The 17,072-nt window shown below is 38.3% G+C and overlaps 1 protein-coding gene across 2 annotated transcripts in view; it reads right to left on the bottom strand.

The window, feature by feature from the left end:
* The window catches only part of LOC114466173 (cGMP-inhibited 3',5'-cyclic phosphodiesterase A-like), a 139,953-nt gene that overhangs the window by 48,521 nt on the left and 74,360 nt on the right, over window positions 1-17,072 (bottom strand). For both annotated transcript variants that reach the window (XM_028451730.1, XM_028451731.1), the window contains exon 2: window positions 4,150-4,200. In XM_028451730.1, coding sequence (XP_028307531.1) covers window positions 4,150-4,200 — 51 coding nt within the window. The remainder of the gene's footprint in view (window positions 1-4,149; window positions 4,201-17,072) is intronic.

The raw sequence follows: 17,072 nt of genomic DNA, 5'->3' as shown, positions 1-17,072 counted from the left end.
AAGGGACCTTTGTGAAGGCTGTGCAGATGAAAATCTGCTTGGCAAAGTTTCCCAATAACCGCAGAGGAGAGACAGAACAATAAAAGCAACAAACAAAACACTAATCCCTCTAGTGACAAATGTTAATGGGACACAGACAGAAGGCTCACATTTTTGTCATATCTGAGACAGTCCATTTAGTAAACTTTTAACCTCTTGGGTCTCCAATCTAAACAGTCTTTTAAAGCCCTGCTAAAATGTGGGCCTCTGAAATTTATGCAGTTGTGAGAAAATAATATATCCCAGAGGAGAGCGAGAGACTGTGCTAATGCCTCAGAGGCTTACTGGGAGTAAAATTTTTGTATTGGATTCTCCCAGTAAACACTTCTCCATAATGTAAGCAACTCTGCTCAGTCATTAAACACACTCAAAGACATCACAAGAGTTTATTTTACAATTAAACTTACACACAAACAGAATTGTAGAAGTATTCACATTTTCTTTCAGGTAATCAGGCAGTTTTTTGTTTCAGTCGCAGCGCATGGCTCGGGTTGGATTTGTTTGAACAATTAAATAATGAAAAAAGGTTGTAGTTGGTAGAACCTTGAACAAAAGAAGAATTATGGGGTGTGAATTACTGCTGCAGGGTAATACAAAACTCCACTGAGACGCTCTGAGCTTTCAGCAGCCAAAACCTAGCTGGCCCTCACAAAGCCAGCCGTGCTGAGCCAGGACCTTGGCTGCACTCTGGATACAATTACACGCTTTTCCATATTTCATTAAAGGGGGTGACGGAAGAGGATCAAAACAAAACAAAAAAGTATAACTGGCTCATTAAATATTTACTGGGAAAGGTCAAGCCCAGTGACACAAACATGCAATCACCTCAGCTCTGTTCTACAGCAGAGGAGCCATTCAAACACAGAGAAACAGAAGTAGAGAAATACAACATTTTAAACAGTCTGTATATTATATAGTAGATAGTTTGTGTAAAACCTATACAATAGACTTTAATATATTCATGATTTGTATCGTAGGAGATCATTTATCTACTAATAAAAGCAAGAAAGTTCTGTGTGCGTGTGTATGTGTGTATGTGTGTGTGGAGCAAATATCTCCCTGACGCGGTTTGTTTTCAACCTGAAACTTTGTCCAAGGCTTCCAAATACTCCAAGTTTGTGCATCCGTTATTTTGGAGTAATTTGGTGTTGCAAAACCTTCATTTTAATTTTAAGATTACGGCTCCCTTTTGGTATTGAGCGCGCTACTTCTGGTTCCGTGTCAGATGACGTCACTGTGTCGCAGTTTGTTTGGGTTAAAAAAAGGTAAATATTAAAAATGTTTTTGTACTCCTAAAAGTTATTTAAGTTAATATTTCATGGTTATTTAAAACTATCCCCGTGATCCCAAACTTCCTTTAAATCACGAGTCATGGAGTTCACTTCCTCTTCCGTCTCCATTACTGTGCGCAGCGGCACCATATCACACACTATCTGCTACTTCAGACAAACTTTTTTGTGAGCAGATGGGTCATCAACACAGCTCCACGAGGATTATCGTTTGGTCTGCGCGCAATTGTGAGTGATATACTAGCAAGGAGGAGCCCACGGACAGGTAGTGACACACAAACATACACACACACACACACACACACACACACACACACACACACACACACACACACACACACACACACACACACACGGTATTTATAATAAAAATATACTAAATGAACAATATTTATACAAAAAGCACACAAAGCAAGAACAGAAATGCACAAAAATATACAAAAAGGCTCCAAAGATACACAAAATTACTCCAAAAAACAAACATTACAGAAAAATACACCAAACGACAACAAACACATGAAAATGACTCAAAATACACAAAGCTAAACATTTATACAAAAAATACACAAAATGAAATAAATGCACAAAACTACACTAAAAAAGATACAAAAATACACAAAATGAGTCCAGAATCACTACAATGGCAACAAAAACCAATAATTATACAAAAAATGAACACAAACACAAATGAAAGATACAAAAATTTACACACAAAATGACTCCAAAAAACATTCATTAGAGAAAAATACACTAAATGAAAAAAATATAAAAATGAGTAAAAGAAACTTTACGTATCAATTTATCATGCGCATGTCTCATAGAATTAAACCAGGGAAATTGCACACACTATTTTACTTTGCACCCAGACATATACCTCTTTATAACACTACATAGTACAGAGTATGTACACCTCTTTGTACATCCAACCTTCAAACACATACTCATTTGGTCATAAATGACAACTCTACTTAAGCTCCTCCCACTAGGCACTGTACTAGTGCTGTGAGAATAAGCCACTGATCAAAGACCTTTTAAACATAATGGACGCTTAATTTGGTGGTGAGCTGCCCTCAACTGACTTTCTTTTTTTGATATAAAATAAAGGGAGCACTTAAATACGTATACAATATACAATAGATCTCAATGGATTTGCGATGTGAAAATCTTTATTTCTTACATAGTAGAATGCTACGTAAAATAAAATTAGAACAATCAATGAAAATCAACATTATCCCATGAAGGTGAGGAATGTGGACCATGGTGGTCAGCATCATACTAACAAAAAAAAAAGTGTAAAAATCACGCAGCAGTAAGTCTATTCCGGCACCTATGCTATGGAACAGTCATCCTGTAGATATGTAGAGCAGACATGCTCTGTAGATGTTTTTAAAACTAATTGTTTACTCTTCGCTATGTGTCATGTGTAGTTCTGATCTGTTCTAAAGCTGATGGAGACCATTATTATAATTTTTTAAATCACATAAAGACAAGGTCGCTGTACATCGTAAGCCTCATAGATCAATAAATGAAAGATCATTTGCCCCCCCCCCAAAAAAAAAACAAAACACAAAAGACAAAATATGCAGTTGATCCGTACACTCACAATCAACCAATCAGCAAAAATCTCAGCCAGTGTAGACAACCCCCTCATCTGGATTACATCTTTTTGTGCCCCCACAAATAAATAAACAATAGTATTTATGGTACATATTTAGGTATCTAGTGATTAATTTATTTATTCATGGCATCCATCTGCATTTTTTAATGTTGTCAGAGTCTGCCCTCTATTAGTTTTCACATTTGCAAAGTTGGTACAGAGAAGGATTGAAGAAGTGATCGACATGTTAGGCGTCCCGTCACAGTGTAACCTTTCAGACACATTACTAAAAGCTCTTCAAAGTGCAACAAAGTTATAGATGCAAAGTAAAACCGAGTCACCTTTAACCTGTTTTTTGTTAACTTGACATAAAAAAACACACATTTCAAACCTAATTGTGATCTCATATTGAATTTTCTTTGCATTTTTTATAAATAACATTTGTTTTGGCTTGGTGTGCTACAACATATAGATTTATTTTTAAAATAGTTGTTCTTTATACAAACTGTTTTATTTTATTCTACAAAACAACTAGCATTGTCATTTGTTCGTAATAAAACACTTCTGTCGATATCCAGCTCAGTCACATGTTTCTGCCAATAAATAAGTTCATCATTTCATGTTTAGGATTATTAGAATAATGAGAAATAGTGCTCTGTGTCACAGCAGCTTCACTACTAAATTCATTATTGTGTGTGAGGAAAATTCTGCTTTCAGCCTAAAGTGTAACAGACAGCCACAGACACAGTGTCCACAAAGGATTTCCTGTTGATAGGAGGACAAGACGTCCTAAAACACACACATACTCTATAAGGCCATGTCAATGCCAGGGCCACTGCTTGTTCCTCATGCACTCCAGAGTGCTACCATGCAGCTCTGCACATCAATTACCAAACACACACACACACACACACACACACACACACACACACACACACACACACACACACACACACACACACACACACACACACACACACACACACACACACACACACACACACACACACACACACACACACACACACACACATGCCCATGACTCCAAAGATGGGAAAAGCTGTGTTGACACACTGCCCGTCAGTTCTCTGGCCTTTAATGGTTTGAGTCAGTGCTCAAGTCCTCCTGGAAGTCAAACATACTACTACTGTTTTCAGCTTGTGTTACTTAGAAGATGTGAAAATATATTATTTTCAAACACACTATGCATCTCTGTGGGCTAACCTGAGATCCTCGAGAGCCTCTCTTGTGTTCCCAGTCTGGACGAGCGAGCATCTGCAGGAAAACACAGACAGAGGTATGTTGATCTACATTGCAGGGACATGTGGTCATGTAGAAAAAGTAACTGCTGGTTGCGAAGCATCTTTAGAAATCTTTCGTTCGACTAAAGGACAATCACAAACCCAGGTTTGAACCTTTCTGTTTGAAGTTTTCTCCCACACGCCCAAAACCTGTACGATGAATTAAATAATAAATTAAACACTGGGGCAAAAGTATGTGAGGATAGCGACGTGTTAGCCCTGCTATGTATCAGACCTATCCAAAGACTGTCCGGCCATGCCCCCGAAGCAGCATGGATAGGAAGTAAATGCTTTGTGACTATGGATTATTAGTAAAAAAAATAAAATAAAATAAAATTAATGAAGAATATCATAAAGGATAACAAAACCTAAAAGTAAAAAAAAAAAAAATTAATTCAAACTGTGATTTTGATACAAGACACAGATTGAACAACTCCACTGATGATCAGCGTTTAAGAAAATGGTAAAAAATAATACAGCAAAACACAAAACACAGTTATTTACCTGCAACAACAGTCAATTGTCTATAGTGAAAAATAAAAACCAGTCAAACTGCATTTCTGAAAATATTCAATCCATCCATTTTCTGACCCGCTTGTTCCCTTTGTCAGGGTTGCAGGGGTCTGCCGGTGCCTATCTCCTGCTCTCAACGGGCATTAGACAGGGATACACCCTGTACAAGACTCTAATTCATCGCAGGGCAACACACAGACAACCACTCATACTCATATTCAGTCCGATGGGAAATGTAGAAACTCCAGTCAACCAAACATTTCTGTTTTTGGGACCATGGGCGGAAGCCAGAGTACCTGGAGGAAACTCATGCAAGGACGGGGAGAGCATGCAAACTCCACACAGAAAGGACCCAAGTGTCTACCTCATTGCTTGAACCCAGGACCGTCTTGCTGTGAGGCAGACGTGCTATAACCACTAAGCCACCATGCACTCTGTGACAAAAATTGTTGGTTTTTAAAGCCATTGGGATTTATTGACAAACTAAAAAAGTGAGCTTTGCAGTCTATGTTACCATGATAATTAAAACAGGATAAACTGATATTTAAATTATGAAATCTAAAAAAGGCTTTCTGTCATACAGGTAAAAACAACAACTGCAAAATGCAGTTAAAGCATGGTGGCATTACACGTCTAATATGATTTCACCATCCAGTTTGGTTTATTTTAGCTCTCCTTTAGCACCTGCAGGATAGATAGAGGCTGAGGATGTCTAATTACTAACCCCCATGTCCACCCACAGACCTTGCAAATCTCCTTTCCTGGGATACACCAAATGCTGTCACTGAGCTCTGATAAACCAACATCAAACCCACCACCGCCTTCTTTCTGCAGGAGCTTTCAGCCCTGAGAAACTGATGGGTGTACTGGGAGAGAAGTCGCCGTCACACTGAGGGAAAACATTAGGAGAGCAGCGGGGTTCATCGGATGCACAGCAGGCTTGTTTTGTGCAGAGTAAACTGCAGCTGTTTGAGCTGTTCTGGTCTAATAAACCTGCTATATTAAAGTATTTCTCCTTTTGATTATGAACATAGCAGCAGATTGTTTTATTAGATATTGAATATATTCCTAATACTTACTTCTATTCTTGTAGATCAACCAATAATCCAAAGAGCACCCGCTACCAGTCGGACAGCTCCTACTTTGTTACTTAAACACTCCATTGGACCTCCTCAGTATGCTGTGATATCAGGCTCCACAACACTGACAACAGACTCACTGGATTGGATCAAAACATCTGGAGGCCAAATTCAAGATCTCAGACTTCAAACCATTATCAAAGGGATAATGGTTTGACTAAGCCTAACCCATCATCCATGGCGATGTGTGAGGCACTGTGAATTTGACCACCCTTCTATCATAAGAAATATCATTATTTTAAACATTATTACTTTCTTTGATATTATTCATTCACAAATATCAAGTACTATCAGTGCTTGAATCTGTGTTTTAAGTTTAAGCTTTAGCCAATCGCGAAGTGATCATGATTTCATTGTTGTACCCAAGAGCACACTATTCAAGACCAGGACTTACGTAGGACCGGAATGCACCGAGACCAAGACTTTTGGGAGTCAAGACTGAATCAAGACAAAGACCATAATGACCATTAAAAAAAACATGATATGGTGTAAAAGTTAAAGTGCATTATTTCTTTAATTTTAGTTTTCTTTGCAAATACAAAACAGACAAACATCTGAAATTTTGACAAATTTGTTCAACTAAACCCTTGCAAAAAATAAATCCTTGTATGTATCTAAAAGCCACTAATAAGACCAGAATGATTTGGAATATCTGAAAAAAAAAAATAAAATGTTTATCTCTCAGCTGAATAAGACCTAAAGTAAGTGTTCAGAGGGATTCCTGACACATAAAGATTTCCAAGGAGGTAGAACGATCAGTGAGCAAACACTAAATGTTTGAAGTCAAATTACAAGATTATTGATCAGGGACAGTTCAAAGTGCTTCTCTTTATTATCACATTAATGAAGTTGAAGAATAGCAGATCAATGCTGGTCTAGACTGGTCTTGGCGGAAAATTCCAAGTTCGACCAGTCCGAGACAAAAACCAACGTCTTCAAAATATGATCTTGAGACTGGCATTAAGACTACATACACTTCATAATTCAGTGAAAATAATTTGACTTGCTGTAGGAATGACTTTGTAGCTCATAAAGTAAACCTGCCAAATCTTTCTACAGCATCTTGTAAAAACAAACAACCCATTTAGCTGTCATCAAATTTCATATCAGTAATGTTAACACCATGTTGACTAAAACATCCACCCGGATATAACTGTACCATGTGTACTCACAAAAGTGCTCAAAATTAAGGAAACAGTTCTATGTGTGGTAGCAAAGGCTATGGAGTAGGAGGAGCAGTAAGAAGGGCCGTGAAGGCATGTCAACAGCTTTGGTGTTGGTATTTTACACTTTTAGACACACACGCACACGGGCACACACACACACACACCTTTTAAAAGGCAGCGGTTATGCAGCAGCTTTACAAAATTATAATTTACTGTCTTCCTCTTCCAAACATCTCCCTTCCTTACTTATCATGAAACTGTAAGCATAAAAGTTTAAGGTTACTTTGAAAAGACAAATAGTTGTAGACTCTACAAACGGCAAATTATAAGAAAATGTAAAGAAAAACCAAAACAAAAAACAAAAAAACATCCAAGTTTGTACTTAAAGTTATCCACCTCCTTTTTTAACTGTTTGATTGAGCAGGTACCATTTATAATGTCTAAAGGTTATATGTATCCACTTTACTGAAAGCTGAAAGAGGCTGTGCTAAAAGCCAAAGAGGAAGCTTACTGTAGCTGATAAACGATGTTGTAAATGCTCCAAGAGCAAAGACAGATCCTTCACTGTATGTTTAATATTGGAATTCATCATCCACTGTTTAGACAAAGAAGCCGGAAGAATCTGGCTGAAGGGTTTGAAGAGACATTGTACATGTGTTTGTACCAAAATATATATATATTTGTCTTTCATTTTTTGTGCTGTTTTAGCATTGTATCTTGTGTTTTTGGAGTCATTTCTTGTATTTTTGTTGTTATTTAGTGTATTTTTGCTCTTGTTTTGTGTATTTTTCTACTATTTAGTGCGTTTTGTTTTCATTTTGTGTATTTTTCTCTCACTTTGTGTCAATTGGAGTCACTACTTTTTAGACAGAGTTCCGTCACTCACTCTGCAAGGCATACAAAGCATCCCAGGGGGTGGGTATAAGGTCCTCTCAGAAGGGAAAGTGGAGGGATGAGAGATGAGGATTAAAACTGAGTAACCAGACACAAAGATGAGCACCAAACACCACAATATGATCATTTAAATAAATCAAGCCTGTTAGAAGAACCAATATACACATGAGTGAAATTATCTGCAGTAGAAAATATATTTGACACAAGCTACTCAGGTTTTCTCCTGGCACTCAGGTTGACTCCCACTAAAAAATACATGCATTAGTTGGGGTGTGTAAATCAGCTGTTGGAAAGTTTGAGTGTGTTTCTTGGTAAAGAATGCCAAGTCTTCTGGGATCATGTAAAAAATAGATCTGTGCATGGATATTAAAGTAAAGATACCTCCAGCCTTTCATTTATGAGGTCAAAGGAACACCCTGGTCAGGCCAGCGGTCCATCACAGGACAAACACACAGAGCCAGAAACTAACAGAAGCTCCAATGGACCAAGCAAACACAATATTTTAAGGCACCCTTTTACCAGTTATCATTGAGCATGAGAACTATGAATGCTCTGTGTTACACACCAACAGCTCACATACACAAATGTACAAAGTGAATAGTGCAAAATAAAGTATCACGCTCTATGTGGTGGCTTTTTTTCATCCGATTCAATGTTTTGCGATGCTCTGCTGTACCAATTTCCATAACCATATCCTGTTTTATGGTTTTAGGATGAATAACAAGTCACCAAGTCGTGATATACAACAGCATGACTTTCTTCAGCCGTTTGCGTGATTGGAAATCATCTGTTCTCCAACCTCACATACCCTTCACTTCCCATGTGAAAGAGCAAATTTTGTCATATTTTCTAATGGTTCAATAAAAGTATTTCAACTGATAATTTGGATCACAAACATAGTTCGTCCTCTTTACTAACATTTGACACTGCTTAGCAATGTGCTAGGCCAACCAAAGAAAATATGAATTGTCTCTAATTGGGAATCCATTGGCATACTCAGAGGAAGACAGCACATTTACATTCTGTATTATGTGTGCTTTATGCTGAGTTCAGATTTTTTTTTAAATCAGCTGTGATGTCATCTTCTAGCCCAACAAAACTAGTCTAACCAAACCTAAGTTACGCGTGGGACTCGTCACTGGTATGTGACTTCCTGTGCAGTCCCAGAGAAAAACAGCAAAGTTGTACATCTGCAGTACATGTTACAGCAAGTTTCCGGGAGGAGGAACTAGGTAAGGAGACATGACAAGGAGCCGTCTGCACCAGAAGCAGGCCACAGTCCGTGGGTATTGGTAGGGATGGGAATCAAAAAACAGTTTTTTTCTGAGAACCGGTTCCCAGTAATCCAATTCCTAGGAATCGTTTGTTTGCTTGTATTTCAATTCCGCTTATCGGTTCCTCATACGTCACAAATACGTAACGACAAACTTCTCCAGGTCCTGAATATTTTGTTTATGCTAGCACCAAGTGAAGCTCCTTCTACCATATAGTTGTTTGCTGTCCACTGGAGAATCCACCTCCTCCATTCGCAGCTGTGCTGTTCTCCGTGCTGTGTTTGTAGCATCTCTGTTGCTACGCTAGTCACTTCCGGGTTCTGTACACTCATGCTGAAGTTACTTCTTGCACTGACTTTTCTTCCGAAAACAAAAAACTTCAGCAAGAACACACACCTCGTCGCCAGTTTATGTCCTCATAACAAGTAATCAGACATGGGAGACGGACTCGTACTGATCGTTGTCTTTAGTTTGCTCTTTCACACGTTCACACACACAGTTGATGACATCACATGTAATGACGGTGATGGCGTCTCTGAAGGTCCATTTATAGAAATGTAAACAAAGGCTAAACTAAAGCTTTACCATTTAAATACATAACAATAAGTGCAGCTGTACTTTTGGTTAATATGTTCTTTTTTACAGAAGAATTATTTGTTTTATGTCTGAATTAGTTTTGAATCAAGTTGTTCAAGTTCAAAAAGAGCACTGTAAATATTCTCAAACGTTTGTAGCCAAAATGTGTCATATGTTTATAAATGATATGTATCGCTTTTGTATATATTATTATCCAGTGAAAACAATTTATACCTGGTGGATTAAAAGAGAGCTGATATTCCCGCAGAAATATAAGGAGACAAAGATAAGATTAAAAAAACAGTTAAAGCAAACAAAGCCATTTGTATTATTTAATTCCCTCACTCAAAGAGAATCGGTAAGGAATCGAAGTGATAAGCAGTATCGATAATGGAATCGGAATCGCTAAATTCTTATCAATTCCAATCCCTAAGTACAGGGCATCGCGACAGAGCCCCCAGCACAGCAAAACAGCAGAAGCTATTCACCAACATTGAGGACCAAGAGACAGCACCACTGCAACTACGGCTCATCAGGGCTCCGTCCGAAGAAACACTGGGATAGTAATCTTAAAACATAGCAAAACTATTAAAAAAAAAAACATAAAAAAACAATCCTAAAACTATAAAAACAATATAAAAAAAACAATCCTAAAACTATAAAAACAATATAAAAAAACAATCCTAAAACTATAAAAACAATATAAAAAAAACAATCCTCAAACTATCAAAACAATATAAAAAAAAAATCCTAAAACTATAAAAACAATATAAAAATCAATCCTAAAACTATCAAAACAATATAAAAAACAATCCTAAAACTATAAAAACAATATAAAAAAACAATCCTAAAACTATAAAAACAATATTAAAAAAAACAATCCTAAAACTATACAAGCAACATAAAAGAACACAATCCTGAAACTGTATATAAAAAAAACTATAAAAACAACATAAAAGATCATCCTAAAACTATAAAAGTAACATAATAGATAACAATCCTAAAACTATTTTAAAAACAAACAAAAGATAACATTAAAAACATGAAAGATAACAACCCTAAAATTAATAAATAATTAGTTAAAAGCTAATTTGAAAAGGTGGGTTTTGAGCCTGTTCTTAAAGATATAAATGTTCTCTGCAGCCCTGAGGTTCTCAAGCAGACGGGGGCCATAAAACTGGAACTATGCCTCACCGTGACTGCATTTCCTGACTTTTGGGATTATTAAAAGGCCAGCGCCAGAGGACCTCAGGGCCATAGAAGGCTCATAGGTTAAAAGTAATTCTGAAAGTTGAGAAGGACCAAGACCATTACAACACTTAAAAACCAGTAAGAGACCCTTAAAATTGATCCTGAAACACACAGGGAGCCAATGCAGCAATTTTAAAATGGGTGTAATGTGTCCCCTCCTCCTGGTCTTTGTCAGGACACGTGCTGCTGTATTCTGTAATAATTGGAAACTTAAAATACTCTTTTTGGAAAGACCAGAAAGCAGGGCATTACAGTAGTCAATTCGACGAGTGATAAAAGCATGCATTAGCGTCTCCGTGTTGGCCTGAGAAAGAATGGGGCGGACTCTGGCTATGTTCTTCAAATAATAAAAACCTAATTTTTTATATTTTTTATGTGAGAGATAAAAGTGAGCTTGAGTCTAAAATAACGGCCAGGTTTTTAACTTGTGTGGAGGGAATCAAAGGTGCTGTTTGAAGTTTAGGTAAAAGTTTCTCTCTCTGGGCCTCAGGGCCGATAACTAAAACTTCTGTTTAGTCCTGATTGAGCTGGAAAAAGTTTTCTGCCATCCAGGATTTGATATCTAAAATACAATTAAAAAGAGCATCCATTGGACTGGTGTCATCAGGAGACACGGAGATACTGTATACAGCTGTGTATCGTCAGCATAAGTGTGGAAGTTGACTCCATGCCTCCTGATGACACTCCCAAGACGGAGCATGAACAGATTAAATAAAACAGGGCCTAAAATTGATCCTTGAGGCACACCACGTGACCTTAGAGGAGAACAAACTTACCAAACATTTGTGAACAGCACCAGAGAGGCCCACCTGGTGTTTGACTCAATTTATTAGAATGGTGTGGTCCATGGTATCAAAGGCTACACGAAGGTCCAGTAGAACCAATACTGTTAGTAAAGGACAGCTGGCAGTTGGAACAGTTTGTTCCAATGGTTTCTGCTCTGACAATAGTGTCCCTCTTTCACAGTATGGGACCTGGATCAGCCCAACATTAAAGGGTCCCAGCTTACCATCAGAGTGAGACTCTCCAGGCACACATGCATAAACAGGCTCACGCTCTGACAGCCTTATGTAACACAACCTCTCATGTTCCTGTACTGACAGACAGACACAGACCATACAGAAGTCTGCATGTCCTCCTTTGACATGCCAAAACCAACTATAAATCTCGAGTCGTGCAGATTGAATCTCATTCATAAACCACATTAAAATTCTGTTTACTAAGAAGTGATCAGGAAATTTAATCAAGAAAACCATGAGGATGATGCAGCTCTGAAACAAAAAGCTCAGTATTTGTTCGAAAACCACAAAACAGGGTGAAGTGCATTCAAAAGTCATGCCCAAAGAGGCCCCAACTAACACCACCAGCAACAGGAATGAAAAACAGCATCTCACACTGTGTGAAATACATCAAAAGGAGTCACACTCCTCTGCTTCCACCCAGGTACTCCCTGACAAATGATGATGATGGAAAAACAAAAAGTCACGCTCATGCTTCACTGCCGTGTAAAGCAGTGGGAGGACAAAGATGAGTGTATTTAATAACACACTTACAACACTGGACAGACTAATGCCAACATTATGTCTGACGAGGTTAAACCACTCATAAAGGATTTCTCAGATATCTCCTGGCTTTTCATGGCTATCCTCCAGGCTGTAAAACATCCAAATGGATTTGTTTTTTTCCCCCGAAACTCAAGTACAGTTCTCCTACTGGGAAAAAAGCCAGCCTTTGTACAAGTAACAGCCTTTGTTTCACCCTCTGTGCGATTCATTATGTTAGGAAGAAAGCACTTGAACTTTCTACCATTTACAGCAAAGCTCCTGCTTTTCCTAAGTGAGTTAAACCAGTCCCTAGAATGAAATCTGCAAATATTCAACGCTGTTTCAAAGTTGGAGGAGTAACACAAGGCACTTAGTGAGCCCGGAGGCAGCTTTAAGAGAATAGTGGCCACTTTGAATAAACTCTGTATCATTTCAGTGCCTTCAGCATTCAGAGTGATTATTCTGAGAAACGGAGATAAGAAAACAATTAAACGATTAAACTGAAGGTGTCCATTAATAAAACAAGTAGACAATATATATAGCCTTAATATCTATCCATCAATGATCAAGATGGCCGGATTCAAGACTGTCCTGTTCCACACCACGCCTGCCATCGTTGGCTGAGGTTGTCTTCCGCAGACGTCAGAATAACATGGAAAATGGTGTTATTGAAACCTCCGCTTACTCTCCATAATCGTTTTGAAGCTCTCTCTCACAAAAACAAAGACAAACTCAGTCCAATTAAACCAAATGAAGCGACCGCCAAGAAAACACCTCCACCACAGCTTGAATTAAATTCCCACCGGTCAAAATCCTCCTCCGTAGCTCATCAAAACCTCCTCAAAACAGCAGTCCTGAGGCACATCAGCTCCACGGGCACAGCCACCGACAAAAACTGCTCCAATCCCTCTGCTGCTGCACCGCCTCACTGCCAGCTGTCCGCGGTGGATCCACCGCAGACATGAGCGACTCCCTTGCCGTTAGACGCAGAGCTGCCTCAACCCCAATCGGAGCCGATAACGGAGATCTCCCCGCAGCATCAGACATTCCCACACAGATGCCCCAACACCAGTCAACTCCAAAGACAGAGGCTTCACTCCACCCTCCGACGGACGCTCCGGGTCAGTATACCAAGCCTACACTCATTCCGAGCACTCTTTTTCCTCCAACCACACTCATTATTGGTGACTCAATAAGTAGAAACCTTAAATTCCTTAATGCTATCACACACTGTATTCCAGGTGCTACAGTACATACTATCTCAAACAAACTTAATCAAATGCTACCCAAGCTGACAGTAATTGGCACTAAAAGTGTTACATGTAAGGACGAACGATACCACCTGACGTGAATCGATACGGACCATGAGCGAGTTAAACCTTCTCTTTAACGTTCTAAAGACATGTGTAGAATCAGTATCTCTGGTCCTCTTCCTTCATTAAATAGAGGTATAAAATGCTTTAGCCATCTACTACAGCAGCACAACTTCTTACAATCCTGCTGCAAACTCCATAATTTCACGTTTATTGATAACTTCAATCTATTTTGGCAATGTGCTGATCTGTTCAAAAAACAAAGTGTTCATCCTAGTTTACATGGAGTGCAAATGCTAAAATCAAATAAATTTAGTCTGTGATTCACAACTCTACACAGGCATGACTAGCTGAGAATAAAGACACTTCCATAGATAAGCTCCTTAAGAAAAGCAGAGAGCACTTATCTCCCATAAATACTGTGCTGAGCAGTACAGAGCAACATGCAGTGCAAACTAAAACCCACAGTCGAGGAGTTAACCATAAAAATCTAATCAAAATTAAAACTACATACAGAACACAGAGCAATGAAAAAACTATTAAATGTGGACAATTAAATATCAGATGATCTTATAACTGATCATCATTTAGGTTTATTATGCCGTACTAAGACATTGCTCAAATTTAAGAATTTGTTGCTCTTAACTCATTGACTGCCAAAGACGTCTAAAGACGTTACTTGTGTTTTTCGGCTGGGGTTGCTAGGAGACAGTGTGACCAAGGTCGCCCGTGAATATCGAACTTGTACAATGATGTAGTGATCAACTGGTGACATGTAGGTGCAGCAGCACACCTTTGAATGAGAGATCACTCGTGATGGGCAGAGCTCAGAGGGAAAGGAATTGATTTTATAAGAACAGAAGATTGCATTACGAGAGTTGATGCTGAAGTTCCAAGCAACTCACAGCAGCGCACACTCGACCAGAGCATGTGTGGAACTCAGTGGACCATTGAGAGTGTTGCGATGGTGAGAGAAAACAATAAAAAAAAAAAAGGGAGAAGCGGTGACACTCGGCATGTCGGGAGGAGGAGGAAGTTGCTTATGTGGGAACTGATGGAGGGAGAGACTTGGAGGAATGCCAAAATACAGTAAGAAATGCATTCAACTCTGACCTAGATAGCAAAATAATAATAATTTTGCCATCAAAAGCCCTGTCTCAGTGTTGTTTTTGTAGTTTTAAAGAAGGAAACCAATGTCCAGGTGTCCCTAAAGCAAAAAAAAAAAAATAATAATAATAATTTGAAAGTTGAAAGATTATTTAGAAAAGTCTTTTTTCTCAGCTTTTTCCTCACAAACTGGCAATTTGTGTGAATATTCAACTGCTGATTACAGAAGAACAAAATAAGCTAAGATTGTCAAAGTACAAACTATTCTGTGGGTCTTGAAAGATTAGTTAAAATCATTTAAAACGCCTGGCAATATAGGATTGGCTGCTCTGGCAGAGAATGAGTTAATGAAGCTAGCCCTGCCAACTATGATAACCAACATATTCCCTGTGGGGGCTGTGTGTAGGGAGCAGCGGCAGTTTTCCACTCTAGCTTATCAGTCACCCCAAAAAAATCAAACTTAACCATAATTCATTGGAAAGTCTTTCTCTTGACATTTGTAATCCCAATAATAAAATAGAATAACCCATCTTACTGGCTATAGTTTACCGTCCTCCTGGTCCATATCCGGAGTATCTCTCTGAATTCCCTGACTTTCTCACTGATCTGGTGCTGAGAACTAATAAAGCTATCATAGTAGGTGATTTAAACATTCATGTTGATGATGAAAACAACAGCGTAAATAAAATATTTACCTCACTATTAGATTCAATCAGCTTTACAAAACCAACTCATTATCTTAATCATGCCCTGGACTTTGTTCTAACACATGGTTTAGATATTGATCAACTGACAATATATCCTCAAAATCCTATTCTTTCAGATCACTTTTTGTTGTCCTTTGAATTTAGAATATCAGCCTGCTTAAATTCTGAGAGAAGAGTACACTATAGTAGATCACTGTCTGAAAAAGCTGTAGCTAGATTTAAATATTTAGTTCCATCACTGCTTACTTCTGATCCACATGATACCTCAACAGAGAGTAGCTACCAATGTCTTACGACAGACAATAGATGATCTTGTCACCAGTGCAATGTTGTCACGGCACACAGCTCTGGATGCTGTTGCTCTTAAAAAGAAGACAATAAATCATAAAAAGGTTGTTCCCTGGTATAATTCTGAATTGCGTTTTTTAAAACAGACATCACGAAAATTGGAAAGGAACTGGCTTTCTTCAAACACGGTAGAAGTTCATAAAGCCTGGAGAAAGAGTTTGTTAGCTTATAAAAAGCTCTCTGCAAAGCTAGAACTTCTATTACTCAACTTTAATAGAGAAAAACAAGAAAAATCCTCAGTTTCTATTCAGCACTGTAGCCAGGCTCATCAATTGCTACAGCTCTGTTGAACCCTCTATTCCTGTCAACCTGATCATCAACTTCTTTACTGATAAAATTCTAACAAACAGAAACAAAGCTAATGTCCAACCTGGCAGGAGTGCTCAATAATTTCTTAAACAAAACAGCTCCTGAAATTACTCCAACATGCAGCTTTCATTTACATAGTTTCATTCCAATTGGTCTATCTGAACTAACCTCAATAGTAAGTGCTTCTAAACCAACAACCTGTCTTTTAGATCCAATCCCAACTCCACTATTTAAAGATGTTTTTCCACTAATTAGCACTAATATGATGAATTGGATTCATATGTCTCTAGTAACGGGTTATGTGCCACAGGCCTTTAAAACCAATGTAATCAAACTTCTCCTTAAAAAACCCTCGATCCAAGTGACTTGTCAAATTATAGGCCAAGATCCAATCTCCCTTTTGTTTCCAAAATTCTTGAAAAATAATTGCATGTAAACTATGTGATCACCTACATAGGAACAATTTATACGAGAGCTTTCAGTCTGGCTTTAGAGCCTATCACAGCACAGAGACTGCCTTAGTAAAAGTAACCAATGATCTCCTCTTAGCCTCAGACAGAGGGTTGGTCTCAGTTCTGGTGCTCTTAGATCTCAGTGCAGCCTTCGATGCAGTGGATCAATATTTATTGCTTCAGAGACTGGAAAGTGTTTTTGGGGATTAAAGAAACGGCGCTTAATAATCTCTCCTCAGCGGATGCTAGAGTT

Source organism: Gouania willdenowi, chromosome 6 (genome assembly GCF_900634775.1).
Source record: "Gouania willdenowi chromosome 6, fGouWil2.1, whole genome shotgun sequence".
Classification (NCBI taxonomy): domain Eukaryota; kingdom Metazoa; phylum Chordata; class Actinopteri; order Blenniiformes; family Gobiesocidae; genus Gouania; species Gouania willdenowi.
This window is presented reverse-complemented; position numbering and strand designations above follow the sequence as displayed.